The sequence below is a fragment of the Aphelocoma coerulescens genome, chromosome 2 (assembly GCF_041296385.1).
Source record: "Aphelocoma coerulescens isolate FSJ_1873_10779 chromosome 2, UR_Acoe_1.0, whole genome shotgun sequence".
Classification (NCBI taxonomy): Eukaryota; Metazoa; Chordata; class Aves; order Passeriformes; family Corvidae; genus Aphelocoma; species Aphelocoma coerulescens.
In genome coordinates this window covers 44,773,446-44,794,610 of record NC_091015.1, presented here as the reverse complement: position 1 = coordinate 44,794,610, position 21,165 = coordinate 44,773,446, and the positions used below count along the sequence as shown (strand labels likewise).

Genomic DNA, 21,165 nt, shown 5'->3' with positions numbered 1-21,165 from the left:
TGCCACCCACCAAGCATGTTCCAGAGGGAGCAAGTGGTACCACCAGTGATGGTGGGAGAAATCTGCATCTGAGCAGGCCCTCACCCATCCTGTGCATGCCTGGAACCCAGGCTCTGCCACAGCCTGTGTCAGCAGGGACCTGCGCAGCACAGCCTCCAAATTTCCCTGTGAACCAGGCTCTTCAATAAGCAGAGCATGAAGAACCCCATCACCAAAGGTCCTCTGCCACACAATGTGTGGGCCAGGCAGTGCCCTGTGGACTGCTAGTGCCCCACAGCGAAATGAATCTGCACTGACCTGAATCAGCATTAAAAATAGATCCCGAGATGCAGGACTGGGGAGAGCGGAAAGGCAAAGCATGAGCTCATTGCTGCTGCTGACTTTTGCATTTGAATAGATTTTCTTAAACAGTAAAGAAGCAGCTAACATCTGGTTAGACTTTTGTTATGGAGTCCATGTTTTAGCACCATAATTACTGTTGCATTCAGAGTTTTCCTGAATTCCCTTATTTTACATCTCATATAGCTTAATGAAAGTGGCTAAGAGATTTAGCTGAAAATGCTTGTGCAATATTGATTAGGAGGATAATTTTAGGAATGTTTGGTAACTAGAACACATTTTCTGTTTCATTAGAAGAACTTGTTTTTCTAAAAAGTGTCTTTTGATTTTGTGACCTACCTTCTCAGCTAAAGATTAAAGATGACTTTTTCAAAGTAAAGGTGTGGGAGAGTAAAAGAAACCAACTGTACCATGATAATAATGAGGGGAGGCTGTGAGAGCAGTGTGAAGGCCGTTGACTCTAGTTGCCTCGAAACAGGTTTACAAACAGCTCCAAGAATAAATTTGAGTACACATGAATAGCAAGTGCATTAGTCACATTAGGGCTTAATGAAGTGTTTATGAAAAGCAGCCTTGTAGCACTGTCCTTCAGAAGTAATTCACTAACATGGGTCTAATAACATGTTCTGGATTTAATTTGTCCAGTGTTTAGGTCACTTAGGAAGGGAGACAAGGATTGGATACCCAACATTGTTTCAGGATTAACAATCAATTGGAGAAAATTAGAAATTCTCCTGGAGCATCTGTGCTTTATCAGATTCAACTTTATGTGCCATTAATTCATAGACACCATTAAAATCAAGAATAGAGCCTGCACTGAGCTCTGACTTTCACAGAAATCTTAATAGGAACAAGGCAAGAAATGGGGACTTGAAGAGAGATTCAGTTCATAACAAATGGAGGCTTCCAATCACTTACCATTTAATTGCCTCAATGCAAGGCAAAGCACTGCCTTTTCTGCCCCACCTTGGACACTTGCCCATGCTGTTTTACTTTTGTAGATGACCTGTGATTAGGGAGTCTGAGATTCTAATACGGCCATCTCTGCTATAATCCCTACGGTCATTATGGGAACTTGCTGTGCTCCCACCCCTGCTGCACCAAGTTCCACCAGCTCCCAAGGGTCATACAGAGAACTGAGGAGTCAAATGCTTCTACTTTGCTGTTGGAGAAACATGTGTGACATGGATAAAGATGTGTGACAACTCATCAGCAAGCCAGATGTCTGAACTCACAGAGTGGCAGAGCTGCACCAAGCAGGAACAGCAGCTGGTTTGTCTTTGGTTTTGGTTTCGTTGTGACCCCATGTAATCTGCAAGGGTAGAGTGGGCTCTGCATAGGATGCTGAGGTGGGACAGAGTCAGTATCTAAAGGAATTAGCTGCCTGAATACCACTGAAGAGGATATTTGGATTTAATAGCTGAAGTGCTTTGCTGCTTCTGAAAATACTGGCAGCTACTTTAAAGTCTTGTCTGAGCTGTTCTGTATGCCCTTTTCCAAGCTCTGGAGAGTGTAGTTATAGCTCTTCCCTAATACTGCATAACAAATACATGAAAAATGATATCTTCTGCTGCTGAGGTAATGGGAAGACCCTACTTTACATCAGATTGATAGTTGGAGTGGGTTTATTGATTACAGCATTTCTGAGGACGATAAACTTAGAGAAGAAAGAAAAGTAGTTGGATGCAGAGGTTAAGTCTAAAGGTACTGTAGATATATCATTAGTGTCACATACTTGTTTGTATTAATGTTGCAAAGAAAAAGCTGCAGTGGTCTGGATGCTGAGAGCATAATGGCTCTGCTCTGGTTTGATTTTCTATGGAATTCAAGATTAAGGCCACGTTTGAAGAATAGCTTGGATCAAATAGGTACATGCAACAGAAGTAATCAGATGAGACTGTGTTTGCTACACTGAAAAGCTGCTGCCCCAACAAATCATTCTGTGACTTCACTAACTCTCAGGGCATGGAAATATTGACTGATAGATGCATGACTTCTCCTGAATTATCACTTGCCTATGTGTACTAATGTAGAAAATACAGACAGTGCCTATTGTTTGCCAATGACTAGAAAAATTATTGATATTCTAGGTTACCTTTACGGTTTTCACCAGTAAAGGCTGGACCAGCTTTATGCTTTCATTAAGGAATAAATCCAGCACAGACAAAAAAGTCTGTTGGATACATCAGCCTCTTCACTGTTACATGCCAATTTAGCCAATATCATGTAGTGCAATCTCTCTGCAGCATGAGAAAATGAAAGAATTTAGAGCAGGTTCTTTCCCTCAGTCTTTCACAAAGTACGTTTCCAGATCTTTGCTATTCAACCTATTCTGCAAATAGGAGGAAGTATTTCCGTGTGTATGTGTGGTTTATTATATCAGGGTGTTTATTATTTTTACATAAAATTGCTGAACTTTATTTGAATTCACTAGTTCATTTACTTTGTGGGAGAGGAAGTCCCCTGGGAAAAAAAATTAGTTGTAGAAGCCTGTGCAGAACAAGCAGTATGCCTTGTGTTTGAATCTGGAAACCAAGACTTCTCCTTTTAGAAAGTCTGGGAAGTAGTACCAATGAACTCTTACACATGGGATGACTTTAAATAATCTTTCTACATCTGGGAAGCTCCAACATTAACAGAGGACCTAGTATCTTCGGGGAGCATGAGCAAGCCTTTATGGAAGGATGAAGGAGTTTTGGACAAGGAGGACCTGTCCAAGATCAAAAACCAACATGCTCACAGTTGTTTGAAACATTTTGGCAGTTGCTGTATTTTAACTTGTTCCCTTTGTATGTAATAAAAACCTTCATTAAAGCAACAAATAACTAGTTTGCAATGCTTATCTGGCCTTAAATAAGATATTAACATCATGGTATTTGAAAGTCACCGTGGTCATAGAGAGGACTGTTCCTTAAGTTTTGCTTTAAAAAGCAAATCCCTCAGTGTGCCTTTGATCCAGTAAGTTTTAGGAAGCAAAGAACTTACTGTGAGATGCTGACATTTCCAAATTGATCTTTTATAATGATCTTCCTCCATATCTGAACATCTTAGGGAGTGAGATCACTAATGGACCTCCCAACCTCCATCTTACCTGTCTTCTTACAGTAAAAGACAGAACTCAGCTCAGGGCACAAATATGTCCTCTGTTGGGACTGATTCACACTTCTTTTGGGGAGTGGGAGGGGTGGAAAGGCACCTTTTATGGTGGAGAGGAATCTTACTGGCATTGCTAAAGTAGTTCTTAGAGAAGAGAGTTGTGTAAGAGAGCTGTGTCCAAGAGCATCACTAGAAAGCATTCCCTGAGGAGCAGGGCTGGAGTCTGCCTCACCCTTAGATATCTGTTTTGGACCTGCAAACTATAAAAATGGAATGACAATTAACTTGCTCATTCCCCCAATTATTTTCTTCTAGTTTTTCATCGTTTTTATTGTTATAATTGTTTCTTTAAAAATACCCAATGTGATTACTAAGGGTATGAAGCCCTTGCCTTGCAGATCATGTGATAAATAACATAGGTCAGGGTACTTTTAGTGGAGAAAAAATCACCTGCTTACAGTGTCCTTCAGGAAGTGGGGAGATGTCGTTCTTGCATGTTATCTCACTGTATTTCCTGTAAGGCTCAGCATGTTGGTTGGAGTAAACAAGGGTACACCCAGATGAATGCTGTAGGTTATTGTGAGTCAAAATAGCAGGTAGTTCACGTTATTTGTGTACAGAGTTTCAGTTCCTTAATAGCATAGCATATCTTGACACTAGGCTTACAGATTTCTGCGTTATGTAGGAAGAATGCGTGTTTCACTAGGAAAGGTTCCTTAAGAAGATACAGATCTTCATGCTTTGATTATAAATTCTGTACATTGAATAATTTATGTTAACCAGGATTCTCAAATAAAACCAGTGAAAATGCAAATAATGCTTCTTCCTTTTTATGAGAAAGCTTCTAAGAGCATATAAATATTTTGTTAGAAGCTCCATTTCAGCTAGCAGACCTCCAGAAATTAGGGCACTGAGCTGTAAACTTCACTTTTTTTTTTTCCTTAATACCATCTGGGGAAAATAATGGAATCTAGGCTTTACTGTCTTCCCACAGATCATACACAAGCAAAAAGGCTATCGCTTGCTTTGTTGTGTTGAGACTGTCACCATTCATGTGAAGCCTAAACCTCAGGTTAATCTGTGAACCATGATGGCTTTATTTTCAAAGCAGCAAGCTTAACTTAAAAGCTCTGGGTGACTTGAGGTTTTGGCTGCCTGAGGCTGCTCTGGTCTCTAGGTCTCCTTGCAGTGGCCATATCTCCTCCAATTCCTCACCAAAAGGTGCTACACTAACTCACTGCCCTGGCAGGAGAAACAGAGATGGGAAACTGACTCTAGACTTTCTTCTTCACAAACATTGCAGCAACATCTATACCACCGGATTCTTTTTTTAGACCTTTTGTAAATCTTGTGTGTTTTATTGACGAGTAAGGATATTTCATCTAGACTCTCCTCAAATTACTAACACACAGCAGCCAAGGAGCTACATTTCACAGCCTCTGCGATGCAGTCATTGCAGCACTGCCACAGGAAGAGGAGACCCGTCAAGGCTCTTTTTGCCACAAAGGATTTAGATGTTATGCAGAAGAAACAGCAATCCTGTCCATTTTGTTACCTAATTCTGCACCCTTCAAAAAGATAAAAAAACTTCTGGGTCTTTCAAAAATGCAGCAATGTGGTAGTTCATGATCTCCATCTTGGTCTGTGTTTTCTGGAGCCTCCCAGCTGATTACTGCTAGGGACTTGAGTCTTCTTTCTTACATTTAATGTAACAGGAATAATATTAATGGGGTTTGGGTGTTTGTTTGCTCATTAAGCAGTCAGCAGGAGCTCACTTAATGGAGCACAAACTCACAGTTATTACATTATCACTTAATTATTCAGCCCTGACATCACTGCATCTTCACAGCAGGCACCCTGACAACTTAGAAAGGGGTGTGTTTCACTTCAGCCTTGTGCATCTTGATGAAAATAGGGTACCAGGAGTGGCTGGAGGCAGCTCTGTGCCACACTGATCCTGCCTTACTGCATATAGCCTTTTAAGCCAACCAGGCCTTCACTGCAGAGTACGAGCCCTGGGAAGTTATTCTGAAATAGTGCAGCTACAGGGAAGAGTAATCAGTGGAAAGGAGCTGCCAAGTACAAATGTCACATTGCTGTACAACTGTCCCTGCTGAGATATTTTTAGGTTATTTAATAGAGAGGAAGGGAGGGATGGGTGCTTTTGCAGTGGTAAAAAGTTTCTAAATTTCCTGAAATCTCAATTCTTTAGTTAATCCACAGGTGAAACAAATTTAACACCATGAAGCTGCTGTTTCTCTGGGAGTTAATTTCTGGTGCAGACTTCCCTCTAGTCGTTGGGGAGTTAATTGTTTCTTGTGCCTTTCCCAAACAAAATCTTGTCAAATGGCCATGCAATACAAGCCAGATTATCCCACCTCTCCACAAAGCTGTGCTACAGGGGGATGCTGTAGAGTTTTTGTTCTCATGGTGGAGTTTTAATCACTCTTCTTTCAAACATGCAGCACAGCAAAGTCCAGGCAGTGTAAGGTCACAGCCGAGTCTCTTTGTACAACAGCTACATTGCCAAAGTCAGTCATTGTTCAGGTGGCAAAATTGGGGTGAGTCAATGCTGTTCAGCTTTGCAAGGTCACACACTAGCTCACTACAGAAAATGTGGAAAAGCAGCAAGGATAAGAGGCAGGAATACTCTGCTCAAGGGCCTGTGGGGTTTTTTCATTGTTCTGTGCAGAAGAATATGTTCTCTTAGTGCTTTCTCAGGGGAAAAGAAAAATCTCTTTGGGCAGAATTGTCTCTAGCAGAAATGATTGGCAGACTCACACAGAAGCACATTCCTGCAGATAAGTGATTGCTTCTTATATAAGAGAACAGCTTTTGCAGGAAGTCCTGAATGCACAACTCTTGAACATCTTGTATTCAGTGTTGAGAATACGTGACACAGGAATTTGTATTCACCACAGTGAGAGACTTGTGAAGTTTCTGGCAATGACTTTATAGATTATGTTTGTTGCTGTGTGACTCTGAGATTTAGAGGTGATTTTAAAGGGTGATGTGTAAAGGCAGAAACGGTTTTGTTCCACTGATATTATACAGGTGCCTACCTTTGTGTTGAGTCTACAGATCAGAGTCTGGGAATTTGCAGCCATAGAGGGATCTCTTCCATCTATTCCCCTCTTTATTTAACTTTGTTGTTTTCTTTTTGTTGTTAGCAGGACAACACAAAGTCATTACAGTTGGTAAAATTCTTAAAGCCTTGGTTTGCTTAGCAGAAATTACTCATTTTCTATTGCCAGAAAATTGCCTGAGCAAAGGAAGCCAAGAATGTCAGGGGGAAATACAGATGACCTACGAGTAACATGTGAGGCTTGAGGAAATGGCTCCGATGACTTGTGGAATATTGAATATTATCTGTAGATATGGTTGGAACTCTGCCTATTGAAGAGGTTACTGCCTGGTATGATTTCACTGAGTTTTTTGGATCTTTGGGGTGTTTTGAGGAGACTTTAGAAATCTTTAGATTGTCTTACTACATGGAAGGCACGTCAGATCACTGATAAATTACTGCATAGTCTGCATACCACTTCTGTGGAAAGCTCATGGAATTTTCATGAGGAAAACGTCCTCTGTATGCAACACAGGAAAGGCAGCAGGTCTGGCAGAAGCTGGGCAGCAGGAGCCCTAAAGTCTGGTGCATGCAGATGGTGGGATTATGAACCCCACAGGAGTTTTCCTCAACGAGATGCCTTCATTGCATATTTAACCTAGATAATGGCATTTGGGAGTAAGAATCTCCCAAATAGTTAAATGTAAGTAAATTCCAGTGTAAGGAATTGAACTGGCAAACTAGAATCCAGGCTGGCATCACATTCAGTCTTCTGGGGCTTAGGGCATTCTGCAGCCACACTATCTTTTTACCATTGAACAAATGACTCAAAGTCATCCTGTGACTTCTTTTCCTGCCCCTACAATGTTGCAGGGAGAGTTGATAATTTTTTCCAGCCACACAGGGAAAGCATGATCCTAATTCAATTATTTATTCAATAAACAGTTTCTGACTTTCAGTCTATAGCTTTGTTCCAGTGGAAAATAGCTATAAACATCCAAGGATGGTGACAACTTGTACTAGTATCTGGCATCAAGACAAATCTATTTTTGAGAAAAGGAGGAGGTGCCTAATAAACCCAGGACATACTCAGGCAGTCCCTGTGGCCAGACACCCACTACCTTGAGAAGTCTGAGAAGCTGCAGCCCTAGAAGGGCTTTGACAGCTGCATGCTCTTCTCCAAGGAGGCCAGATTTCTCAGACATCAGGTGTTAGCTGTGCCACAGCAGGATATACATACATATCTCAGTGTTTCTGATGCTGATGCTGTTCAGAAGTTTGTATGTGTTACCAGTGGAAGGGAAAACAACTGCAAGGAGAACAGTGTTTAATAATAGAAGTGCAGAAGTGACACGAGGAGTGGTATTTTTCTAACTTTCAAGGCTCCTACAATAAGCAGAATACCTCTGTTTTATGCCTTATTTTTGTAACTTCACTCTGCCTTCCACCTAGAAAGTGAATTTTTTATTCTCCCTTAGTTTGTTTTGCTCTGCTATCAGTCAGAATTGTGGCTTGTGACCTTTTAGGGCTGTGACCAGGGTTTCCTGACTGTGCATTAGCCCAAGCTATTTCATGCATAATTTGACAGCATAGAGATGAAACAACTAACAGTAAGTTAATTGCAAACATGACTCTTGGAAGCTCTCCCTTGCAAGCACTCTACCTTGGGAATTCATCTGCTTCTTTAACTTGATACAGAGAAAGTCTTGTCTTCATTGCCTACAAGTGTGCAAAGAGACGGCTAATTGAGCTCTTGTCATCTTTGTTGCAAATGAGACCAGCATTCTGGAGCTGTAGTCTCAAGAGCACTATTAATCATCTTAAAGTGTCCTTTTTACTGCAAGCCCAGTGTAATGTAGATTGATTAAGAAACTGGGGGAGAGATGTGTGAAAACAATCCGTCTGACAGATGTGCCTATGGCCACTGGATTAAAGAGGAAGGAAAACTTGCTTTCTCTGGATTCATATTTAGAGCTATTAAATGTTTAAAGAAAATTAATGTAGCTAATGTAGCTACCTAAAATGCTCAAATGCTGTTTTAGAAACCATGTGTCTGTCCAACACGACCCCTCACACAGATGGAGTTGCCTCTAAAATACCCCTGTGAATTGAAGCAGAGATCCCCAGGAAGGTGGCCCTCCCTCCTGTAGCATGAAGAGCAGCCCACTCTTATGTTCTCACTGCTCCTCCTTACTTTGCCCCTCTAATTTATTCCTGAGAGGCTGAGGCTAACAGGGAGTGATAATTATGTGCTGACTGCTCTTGTTAACCTTCAGTGACCTGCTCCTGTTGCTGTGCGGGCAGGAGCCCCCCTCCCCACATTACAGGGAAGTGACAGAGGTGCTGCTGGTGCCTCAGTGGGTGGCTGCAGTCTCACACGTGAGTGCAGCCATCTGTGCTCCCTGTCGATCTAACACGTGTAAAATACAAAATTAACATGATGAAGGCAGTCGGGGGTAGGTTAATGTGAAGCTGGAGAGAGACTTTTTCTTCCTCTGTTCTTTTATTCTACTGTTGTTTTACCATGATCCTTTAAAGGGTTTTTATCTGCTGTATATTGATGCTTCTAAACAGTGCTGCTTGATGAGAAAGTGCTGCAAGATGTGCATCTTCAGGGTATTTAATTTTGATACAGGAATCTCATGTATGGCAAGGTACAAAGGTATTACTAACAGGAGTTACTGCATTGTGGTTCACATCATGTGCACTTCTAGAGAGTCTGGGATGAATCCCACAGGGAATTTAGAAGCTGCTTTCCAAATAGTTATGGCTAGAACAGAGAAGCAAGGAGCTGCCAGCATGGCTGGTACTTCCCCTTTCAGCAGAGAGAGGACAAGAAAATGTAAACCTCTTCTTTCCCTTGTCTCCACCAAGGGATGCCCTTCTGGGTCCACTGGCAAAGGGCTGGTACTGATCTTTGCCCTAAGAAGGAGAAGCACAGTTCAGATGACCTGCTAGGCAGAAGAGGTAGGTGCTGCAGTCTGTTCCCAGCCCTTTGTGGCATCTGTGGGAAAAGCAAGAACACTGTATCCTTCTCCTTCAATCACCTACAACAATTGCTGTCATGAACAGCTAGATCACTTTTTTATGCCTTTTGTGCTCTGCACAGAAGCCTTTCCACATGAAACTGAGCAGGATTACTCATGATAAGCTCATGGATGCTTTAGCTTTCATTTCCCTTTTGCCCTGACAGAACTGATTGTCCATAAAAGATAGTTTTATTTCTTTAGCTTCCACTCAAGCAGTGAGGTGAGGGTGCATATGGACAGCACAGCGCAGTGCAGAGGCTTTCCAGTCTTGCACCAAACAGATCACATCCATAGCTGGAAGCAGTGGGCTGATGTTAGCATGGTGTTTACCAGGGCTAGCTTCCCCTCTCTCCCAAGAATATCCCTGAGACTGCCAGCTGAGCAAGAGGAAGCTGCATACTCCTAGCAGATGTGCAGTAACAAGGGGCAATTTAAATTTGGCTGTGCTGTCCAGGACCCTCAGTATATTGTGGGTCCTGCACAGGAATGCCGTAATAAGGTGGCAGCTTATCCTAGAGATATCTGAGCTACCTGGAGAGCTGCACTGGGGCTGCCCTCTGGCTCCTGTGAAAGTAACTTGTGGTCTTTTGAAAATATAACATGATGCACCAATAGTTTTTCACAGGCCATATCTTGCCCCTCTACTCTGACAGCTAATATTAACACCAAATTATCCAGACCTCTTGATCACCGTTGCATAATGTAAAAAATTATGCACATTTGAAAGTTACAGGACATATGAGAATGGTTCATATTGGGTTGTCTTCAGATCACCTGGAAATGTCCTCAATTACATCCTTGTATGACAGTCCTTTATCACAACCCCCTATAGCCTCCAGTCCCACTCCCTCAGAAGAATCTGAATCCTATCTGTGCAAAGGGTTGCCCTCAGTTGGAAGTTAAGATCCTACTGAACACTTTTCTGACCAGACCTAGAAAGCTGTCCCCATGCTGAATTTCTCAGGTTCATGAGACTTTAGGGTTTAAAATGAAAATCCATATGGATCCACAGATCCACTGCTTACCATGTGTGCAGATGTGAGGAGTTTTTCATGATTTGTGTAAGGGTTTATCCAGCCTACTTGTCTGTCTGTCGAAACTGATGGCGATGATGGTGATGAGGGTGTGGGTTCGGTCGGGCCCGGCGGGGATGGACGGATGGAGACGAGAGATCTCTATAAGCAGCTCTTTGGAGCATGCAGTTTATTGCAAAGGGCGTGGGTACAGGGGCACTGCTTAGAGCTGCCAGCTGCAGCTCCAAGCAGGCCCAAGGTGTAGGAGAGAGAGAGATGAATCAAGAGCAAGAGGCTAAGAGCTAAGAGAGTAAAAGAGCATTACTAAGAGAGCTACTAAGAGAGTTACTAAGAGCGTTACTAAGAGGAGAAGAGCATTACTAAGAGCGTTACTAAGAGAGCGAGGTCCTTGTTACAATACAATAAATCATCTTCTGTACTGAATATTCTAATTCTCACTAGCCAATCTAATACAAGGTACAAATCCTATAGCATTTACATACAGCCTATAAGAGTTCTTACATTACCATAGAGTGTTACATTTTAAATTCTAAAAACTACTCCTTGGACCCCTTCTGCTGAGCTAGTAGGGTCTGCTCTGACCCTTGGACCTGTCTGCAAGCAGAGGGGATTGTTCAATCAAGAGGGGATTACCTTCAGCCGGCTATACCATTGTTTTCCAGTTGTTCAGTAACTAAGACTCTATATCTCAAAGATGGCCTTCATTTCGATGTCGCTTATAGTTTTCATATTCCCAAAATCTTTTGTTAGGCAATCATATTTATAAGGCTTTCCTGTTTCATCTTCCCCAACATGTCTGAATTTGTTTTCAGGTTTTTACAGTTTTTTTTAATTCTCAAACTGTCTCTCCAATCTTTTAGAAATGTCATTAGTAAAGTTTAACAAGTGCACCTGTGTTACTAGGTTCTTGTAAATAGATCCCTTGGGGTGGATTAGTTATATGACACTGAATGGCTGGTGTTCATATATATATATATATATATATATATATATATATATATATATTTGTATGGCAGGTTTATTTTAGAGCAATTTGGTTGCAATGGGAAGGAGGTATGTATGTTTTGGCTATTAACTACAGAAATGCAACAATATAAAAGTATAAAGATATCACTTCAGAAAATACATAAGGAAAAGAAAGGAAGAGAAAGAAAAGATAAGAGTAGCCAGCAGAGAGGAAAAATATCACCACCCATGGATCCAGTGACAAGACTTCATTGTTGAAATTTTGATGTCCCTTGGTCCAGATGATGGTCACAGCCTTGATCCATCAGGGGTGGGGAAAGGCCACGAAACATAGATTTCAGTGGGTTCAATATGTTCAGGTTCAGGTGGGAACATCCAGGTACCTCCCCTGGGGGAAGTTTTACACTGTCTGTTCCAACACTGGGGATCATGCACAGTCCTCTCATGGAAGGCCCCAGAAATGAGTCTGGGGGCACTTCAGGGGTCTTTGATGGGTTATGACACCTTCTAAGCCATGGCAGCTGCCTCTCACCAGCGCAGTTGAGCCAGTTCTGCCCCACAGGAAGGGATGAGCACCTTCAGGCCCAGGTATGATTGTCCCAGTACTTCCCAAAAGCCAGTTGTACAAGAGTGGACATTGTGCTCACCCGCTCTGCACCTGGGCTGTTCTTATGCAGATCAGAGGTTTCCCCACGAAACATCCAAAAACTCTTCTCCTCCTCTTTGGCTGGGGTGCAAACCTGGCCTCAGCAAAGCACATACAGCTTTTGCAAATGGCCAATTTGTTCAGTCATTAACCATTAACATTTCAGTCTCTCACAGCCTGCAACCTAAGGGAAAGCAAATTTGAAACCAGGGATGAGTGCTTCCCTTGCTGGCTGGAATGGCATTTTATTATATGCATAATGCACTGCCCCTGTTGAACACTTGCATTCTACTCATGAATTATCTTTGGATACATACAATGGTTTCCATTAAGTCATTTTCTTACATGGTTGGCTGTATTAACCCTAATTCACCAATCTTGTCCACACCAACCCATCTTTGTTTGCTCCACTTGAATAGCAAACTTGAAGTGTCTCAGCAAAGGATGCTCAGCTACATTTACATATTGGCACAGAAAAAGAGTAGTTTTATCTTCAAGCAGGATATAAGTTCCAGGAGGATTAGTGAATGAGTGCATGGGAATTAATTTTGACTCTTTGTTTCTTCCTTTTATTCTGATATCCACATTTTTATTTTCATAAATGCAGGGATGCACCTGGTCAACCTGACTGTCTCTTCATGGAATACACTTCTGAAAATGAAAAAAAAAAGGGATCCATAGAAATGTAGTCTGAAGCTGCTTTCATAACATAACCTCTCCTACCACATCCCCAAACCCCAAATAACTAATTTTGCTCAGCCATGAGGCACAGAGAAAAGAAGAAAGATCAAGGTATTTTTGACAGGGAACTTGAAGCAAATAGGGACAAAAAATAAATGAGTAACTGAGTTTATTCTTATTTAAGCAACATTGGGAGAAGTCCTTTGAGTGACCTCCACAAAGCTTTGCTGAGGCATCCTTTTATACTCTTCTAGAAGATTAAAGCTAACTTTCATAGCTTTAAATCTCCTCTTTCATAGATGCCATCTGTTATCATTCTTGATATGCGTAAAAGAGAGCTGATTAGAGAGCCACCTTGAAGACATGACTTTATCGAGTCATCCAATTTTGGAGACACATAAAATTGCTGCTGGTTTTTGGGCATTTCTCTTGGAAGGGTGAATGAACTGATTAAGCTGGAACTGTCATTGGCTTTTTATTGCCCACAGAACCAGCCACTGCCTCTAGTGAGATGACGGAGAAGAAATGCTGCGGGCAGCTATTTCAACAGCACTTTACCAAACAGATTATGCACGATTTGTCTGCATTGAATCACTGGCTTGTGTAAACAACAGATGCAAGTGAAATCTTAACTAAAATGCTGTGTTCTGGCCCGTGAAAGCAATAGATTATTAAAGTTAATGCTACTGTTACCTGTATGTGTTATGTGATTGTATTATCCTCCCTGCCTCCCCTGGTTGTGCCAGGGGCTGCTCTCACGCTCAGAAGCTGCTGGTCTAGTGCCAGAAAAGGGTGCTGCTGCCCATGCGTGCTTTGCTCTTGGGGTGGGCTCAGAGGGAATGTTCCTTGATGTGTCCAGAAATCAGGTCTGAAGAAGGGCCTGGGCACCAGCAGCCTTCCTGTTCTTGCTCCAGTGCTTGCACCTCTGTCTTTAGGGATGTACTTACGAGTTTAAGATCCCCAGGGAGAGGCAGGCATGGGGCCTTATTTTGGCCAGAGGGAAGATGTGACCATGGCCTGCTGGGGTGAGTGTGGAGCAAGAGGGACATCTGCAAACATGCATCTCATCAAGCAGCTCACATGCAGACGTAGTGATTCAAGGTGCTCAGCCCTGAAACAGCAAAGCATTCAGGTGCTGGGTGACGAACACGGAGCCAACAGGACTTTGTAAGTGTTTATGGTCAATACAGCCCTGGGGATGAAGGGGATATCCATGAAGATGACATGTATTCATGTGCATACATATAGGCACCCCACTAAACTTTTCATAGTCTCACAGCAGCCACGTGCCTGAACCTACGACCACACTTGCTCTTGCAAGACCTTGCCCTGGATTTTGTTTCTGGAAGGGCAACAAAACATTTGATTTCCTTCCTTTCAGCTCTTGGAAGAACTGCATTATCAAAACCCTCCCTGCAGATCTGGAGAAGAGAATGGGGAAAGCTGTATGCAAAAGGACAACTGGTGACAGTAGTTCACTGCAGATCTGCTGTGATGCAGGGATCCAAGACTGTCAAGAAGAGTGGCTGGTTTACCTGAGTGGTGTGGCCAACTGGCCAATGGCAGAATTAATGAATACAATTTGCTTTACAAACAAACAATAATATAAATACCTCATGTGTGTTCAGGTATGAAGGCTGGTGTTACAAACACTGCGTGGTGCAGAGACTGAACTGACAAGGAATTAGTGATATATGATAGTCTTAGGGATTTAGTCACAGACACAAAGAGGCTTTGGAAACTGAGCTACTTCTGCAACTTATGTACTGCCTAGCTAGGGTGGAGTATCTTGTCCTGTCCAGCCTGGCTTTTTTTCTGCTCTGCATTTATCACAGCCAGCAATGCAGTGGAGGGCTGCTTGGTTTCTCCTTCCAGCAGCCGGATGTGGCTCCTCAGCTGGCAGGGAAGGAGGAAGAGTAGCTCGTGCTCAGCATGATACCTGCTTCATGCACCAAGTAGTACATCAAGTGAGGTCAAGGTCTAAGGCTTTCCAGTACTGTTCTGCCATGAGAAAAATAATTCAATTATCTGGCAAAAAATATGACTTAGAGGTTCTGAAATATGTTCCTTCTTGGTGAAAACACATAATTATGGAAAGTCATTATCCTTGCTGCAGAGGAGCTGTATCTTGATGCTTTAGTAATCCAAAGACAAAATGTGAAGTACCTGTTTCAAGTTCTCAGCTTTACTTAAGCCATCTGGGATCTGCACAAGCCATCTGATAACAGGTTTGCACCACTGGTCTGTTAAATGAACTTCATTAACCTCCCACTCCATAACACTGCCTAGCTTTGTGCAGCTTTCTTTTTCTATCATGCAGTTCATTGAATTACCAAATATCCAAGAAAATCAGCATTCTCTGAGGCTGGAAATGGCCAGAAACTATAGTTTTGATCAGAGAGATCTTGAGTCTGAACTTTTTAAATTAATCCCCTGTTCCTTCTGGCCTCTTTAAGAGGGGAAGGTTTGCAACCTTCTTTTTTATTACCGTGGCACCACATAGCGAGGACTGAACCAGCTTTTCCATTACAAAGCACTTTTTCATTTCTTAGCATGCTGAAGCCTGGCACACAATGCTAACCCAAGATGCAGGAAGGTTTTTTAGCAGCTTAAAGCGAATTAAGCTTTCTTTGAGTTTTGGGAGAAAGCAGGGTTGTTTGTTTCTGAGGGGAAAAACTGGGTGGTTTTAGCTGGAGCCTGGCAAAATTGTGCATGTATAGAGCCAGGAAAGCCTGGTTGTTTTTCAGGCTCTAAATATACTCTTTCCCCTCACTCCGACAGAGACTTTATTTTTAAAAACAGACAAGATTCCAGCAATCTTAGTTCTTGCTTTGAATAAGTTCCCTCTTTCTTTCATGTACTGCGTTTGCCTTTTTTTGTTTTCCTTATTTTGCCTTGCCAGTTCAACACTGGATAGAGCCATCCCCTGTCCTAGATTTATCCATCCTGTTCCCACTGCAAGCAGCTTCTTCAGGTCACCCTTAACACAACGTTCTCTAGACAAGGTGATCACGAACAACATACACATCTGATCCCTTCATGATTTCCAGGGAACACAGAGAAGGCTCATGCTGGTCTTGCAGTAACTTTACCAAAACACAGTCCTGGCCTGAGAAACAGTGTCAATGTAATGAAGATGCAGGGCAGTTATTTACAAGTCCACTTTCCTTCTTAGCTCCCCCCACCTCAAGATGTAGTTCTCATTCCCCAAAGAGGGAGTGGGCTTTTCTTTCCTCCATCACTTTTGTTGAGAAAATGTTAATAACACTAGTGGTAATATCATGTGCTTTACGGTCAGTTGCCTCTGTTTTATTTGTAAAGTATTCCAAGATGCTTGAATAAGTCCAAAATACCCTCCAGCCATAAGCCATGCTGGAGGAAAATTGATTGCGTAAACTGAAGTCATTAGAGGGAGTAAACAGTGTTAAGCAAGATACATGAAAGTATAAATCTACACTGCTGCTTTGTCCATTTGAAGATCACTATGTAGTATAGATCTATAATCTCTAGATTAAATTTGACTTAAATTGGTTTCTGACTGTGTATCAGATGTTATTTTCTTACTAAAATTGTGTTGTACAAAGAACTGGATTTTAAAAATTTATGTCCATCTAGTTCCCCTTACACCATATGCAGAGGCATGGACTCTTTTCACTTTTATAACACCAATATAACAGAAGAAATGTCCAAAGTGTGCTGCCATTTATGTGCTGCCTCATCCTAAAGGCAAAATTGTCTGAGTGGCCATGTGCAGTGAGCATGATGAACATTCTGTTAATGTAGATCCACCCTCAAAAACTAATCTAAGACAAAACCCAAATGGAAAATTATTAAAAATAAACATCTCTTCTCCCTAAAACCACAACATGGAAAAAAGTCACCCTTCTATAAGGTTAACCGTTTTGTGTTCCTTGGAGCATGCAGCTCTCAGAGTTATCTGCCAGGGGGAGTTTTCATCAGTATGTGCTTCATCCACATGTAACAGAGGGAGGAAGCTGATACAACCCATCTGTTTCACTTTTGAGGTGCAGAGCTCAGGAAGCTGATTTGCCCTGCGTAATTTGACACGCTGAATGACAACGCCAGGAAGAGACCTCAGGTCTCGTGTGTGCACCACTCTGTTCTCACTGCCTGAGATCAAAGCAGCCTCTTTCCTTTGGTGCATCTGTCACAGACAAGGAGCTACATAAATAGCCTTGCAGCAGCACTTGTGCTCTGACAAGCACATGATTCAATCCCTCAGAAGAAAGCAATGTTGAGCATAGTTACAGTTGTAGTCAGAGGAAATGTCCCATAGGAGAAATAGTGTCCAGTGCACAACCTGCAGTCCCATTTTTCAGTCCCAAAAACTTGAAGCTTCAGTATCATTCTTTTGGCTAATTGTACCACATTTCCTACATGAAGAACTTCTTGTGGCATCACTTCCGAGTCTTGTCAACAGTCCTTGTGTCACTAAAACCACACCAAACACACAACAGCAACAGAAAAATAAGTGGGTGGGGTTTTTTCCCCTAATTTTTATGGGCAGGCTTTATTTTGATGTAAACAGAAAGCTTTTGGTTGGGGCCATAGCATAGAAGTCGCATAGAAGTCACATTGTGCAATTGCCTCTCTTGGTGGCACACAATCAGCTTTGCTGGGACACCACCTCTATGAGTGATCTGCTGTGTGTGTGCATCTGTAGGAGAAATTTAGCTGAATACTGCAAAGGTGATGAAAGTAAGGACTCGAATAAAACCTTCAAAACCCCTATAAAGCTGGTTTCTCATTTTAATAAAAGCTGTAATTCTCTTTCCTTATTACATAAAGTAACTTTCTTGCTCTAACAGCCAAGGACAGAAACCAAATTAAATAAAAAACCACTGTAATTGTATGATGCAGGGACTGGAATACTTTTGGTGTCCTTAACAGTGTCAAACTCCCTTTTAACAAATGAACAAGATTCAATGGTATGGTTTGGTATATTACCTACTGTAGTATTAAGGGTTGCAGACATAGCAAAAAAAAAGCCCAATCTTTTGAGTCAAGGCACCTGCTAGAAATTAGTTCAATAGATCCAGGTATGAGGATTCAAATGAAAACAATCTCTGAATTCATAGTGAAAATTCTCCAAATTAATTTTGTCCAAATATTCCCTGGCCAATGGGATCCCTGACCACCAGTTTAGCACTGACCTGGACTTTCATTTAACTTTCCTCTTTCAGTATTGGCAACCCATGCTCAGAGACCTTTATTAGAGAGCATGGTGTACCCCACATCGTATTGATGGAGTTTTTAATCAACAGCATTAAATGGAGATGATAGATACCTGCCTCAAACAAGCTAAGGGTGATCTGTAACATGGTACAAAAGCTTAACGTGCACCAAAACGCAAAGCTACTGTGGTATTTCAGTCTTGCTTCTTGTTGAAACTTAAGTTTTGTTGTTACGTGTTACCTCATGTAAGTTTTGTTTCCCATGTACCTCTCCAAACTGGCGAAATCCTTGTGCAACAGAGCTGGCACCCATCCACTGAGGAGAACAGGCTCTGCAGGGGACACTGCTCCAGTGCCTGCCAGCCTGAGAACTGCCGTGGTTAAAGGATCGGGCTGGGAAGTAGAAGAGAGAAAGTAGCCATCGTTGCTACAAGGAAGGGGGTTTTTCACACAAAAAGAGAAGCTAACAAAGATGAACCTTTTACCAACGATGTCAGGCTGTGCTGGGAGGGAGACAGAGCCATCTCTGTGGCCACATCCTCAGGACACCCTGAGCCAGCAGAGGAAAGGAGTTGAGCCAAGGAAAAGCAGTGAGACCCAGCCACAGCACACTGTTACACCCCCTTTTCCCAGAGAAGATAACCAGGCATCTTAACCAAGATTAAGTGCAAGAAAATCTCCCCTGGCTGCTACAAAAGCCTCCATTTAGAGTCCCCCAGAGCCATCAGAAGGACACATGTGGGTTTGGTCACTCCATGGGCACAGCTCTGTCCTGGCTGCATGACATCCCCACTGAACTTGCCCTGGACTTGCTTAGACCAAGGACATCAACGTTTGGTCACCACTGAGGACTGAGGGGTTCCTGCCAGTAGGGACATCGGAACACTCAGTCCTCCAGGACTTCTGAGCCCACTGGGTATTCTGCAGGCAAAACAATGCCATCTGGGAATTGTGTTAAAAAAACCAAAAAAGCCTCAACCACATCCTGCTTATTAAAGCCTTAAGGCTGGCAAAAGTCGTCACGATGAGCTTTCCCCACCTCTTCCTCCAGTTACATTCATCTTCTTGTCAGGCCTTCTTGTATGCAAACAATAACAAATATGCCAGCAGTTTAAAGCTCATTTCCCCAGCCTGCCTAGGAACCGCTCCAAGTCCTGACATTTACCCGATCCAGAAACTGTTTGATTTTGCCAAGGTTTCTCCAGACCCTGCACAACACATTCAAAACCTTTACTTCTCAACCTGCACCATACCTAGACAGTAGCTGTTATTCTTAAAGGCAAACTCGTCAAAGCACAGCAGGTATTAATAAACAGCTGCTGCTTTTCTTCTTGAGCAATGCAATGAGAAGCTGCTGAAGATCTGTTTACATGATCCTGAAAAAGCAAAGTTCTTCTTTCTCCCCAGAAGCATTATTGATTTAATTGAAGAACTCCCCTGGGGAAGGGGGTTGCCTGCAGAAAGGTTACAGTCTGTTAAGAAAAAATTATCTCCATCAATTGTCAGCTCTTTAACCTAATGATGACAATCTTGAATAGCTTGCTCTAGTATGCAAAATTACATACAGCACTTAATTAGATTAATTAGCAAAATAGAGTTATCGTAAAGAGTCTGGCTCTATATTTCAGTGCCAGAAATGAAGATGGGAAAAAAAAGGGGGAAAAAGGTGTGTACATTAGTCTGAATGAAACCTGTCATTCATTAAATACTACCTGGTAACTGCTGTGGTTTGATCGTTGAATATTTGTTTTCATGTCTATTCCGAAATCTGAAAAATAAGCTTTAAAAACTTCTCTTTTTTTGATGGATACTTGCAATGAATACAATTTAGGATTGCTTGTTGCTGTCCTTCCAAAGGGTAGTGTTTCAGAACAATGACTAGCAGAGAGGTGCTGTAAAGGGAGGCAGCATGAGGCAATGAGGTGGCTCTCTGACAGGTTTCTCAGCATCACAGTCCTGTGCAAGCAGAAGCTTGACGAATTTCTTCAGAAAATCATACTTTAAAAAAAGAAAGAAGTACATAAAATTATGGTCTTTGCCAAGCCTGAGACGTGTGAGACTCAAAGAATAATGTTTTGTGGTTTTGCAGTATACACCAAAGTGAGTCAATGATGTTTCATATTTCCTGCTGGAGAGCATCAACACTCACATGATGTTCAGCAGCAAAACCCAAGCCCTGGTCTGGGCTTTGTTTATTGAGCATAAATTCCTGTTTCACACTGAAGATGCCATCTGCTCTTACTGTGTCAATCAATGTTTCAGAGTCGTACAACATCATTTCAACCAAATTATTATTGCTAAAGGAATGGTACCCTTTAAACAAGAGGGATGGATTTGGATCCGTGTTTTCATGTAGATATATTAAAAGAATTGTTCAGAAACTTTCTGAACATTTGACTTTGTTTCTAAGTGTGGTAAACTGAGAAAGTTCCCAGGACAGAAAAGCCAGAAGACCTGTAATACTCCAAAGGAGTAAACATAAATTTTTATTATCTGTCCCATCATGGAAAAAAACCGTAATGTGTTATTTACACTGGTCAGCTGGGTGGGGAGAGGGAGGGGCAATCGAAGAGTGATGACTTACTAAATTTCAGCTATTTTACCAAGCGAAATGTCAAGTAAGCTTATATTCTTTGATAAGATTATAACTTGATAATTTTGTACGTGTGCTCCGTGCTGTGCCGGATATCTTCAATTTTAAAATAATTTAAATTATCTGAAATTAGTTTAATGATATTAATATGTAATTAACTTCAAATGGACCCCACCCGGAAGAAGTGTTTCTAGATGAGTGCCATGTAGTGCCTGATGGTTTCTTTCAGTTTCTTTATATTGATCTGAAAATCAATATAATTAAATACCCAATTTACAAAGAACACATGTAACTGTGTAAATAAGTGTAAATGAAAGTGAGGTGAAATAATTTGTACAGATGGATTTGCATCACTTGACTACATGACAGCATTAAACACATTTAGGAAAGAAAAACACTGTGACTAGCAATGGAAGCTCATGTGATATATCACTAGCAGGGATCATGTCTCTGTGATTGCTGAAAATGTTTTCATAGTGCCAACACCAGAATTTATGCTGAGAGATCAAAAAGGATTAATAA

The 21,165-nt window shown here is 41.8% G+C and overlaps 1 protein-coding gene across 1 annotated transcript in view; it reads left to right on the top strand.

Moving 5' to 3' along the window:
* TBC1D5 (TBC1 domain family member 5) overlaps positions 1-13,510 on the top strand; it is a 337,427-nt gene extending 323,917 nt beyond the window's left edge. Inside the window, exon 22 of the mRNA XM_069007252.1 lies at positions 12,782-13,510. Coding sequence (XP_068863353.1) covers positions 12,782-12,802 — 21 coding nt within the window. The 3' untranslated portion in view covers positions 12,803-13,510. The remainder of the gene's footprint in view (positions 1-12,781) is intronic.
* The last annotated feature ends 7,655 nt before the right edge of the window (positions 13,511-21,165 follow it).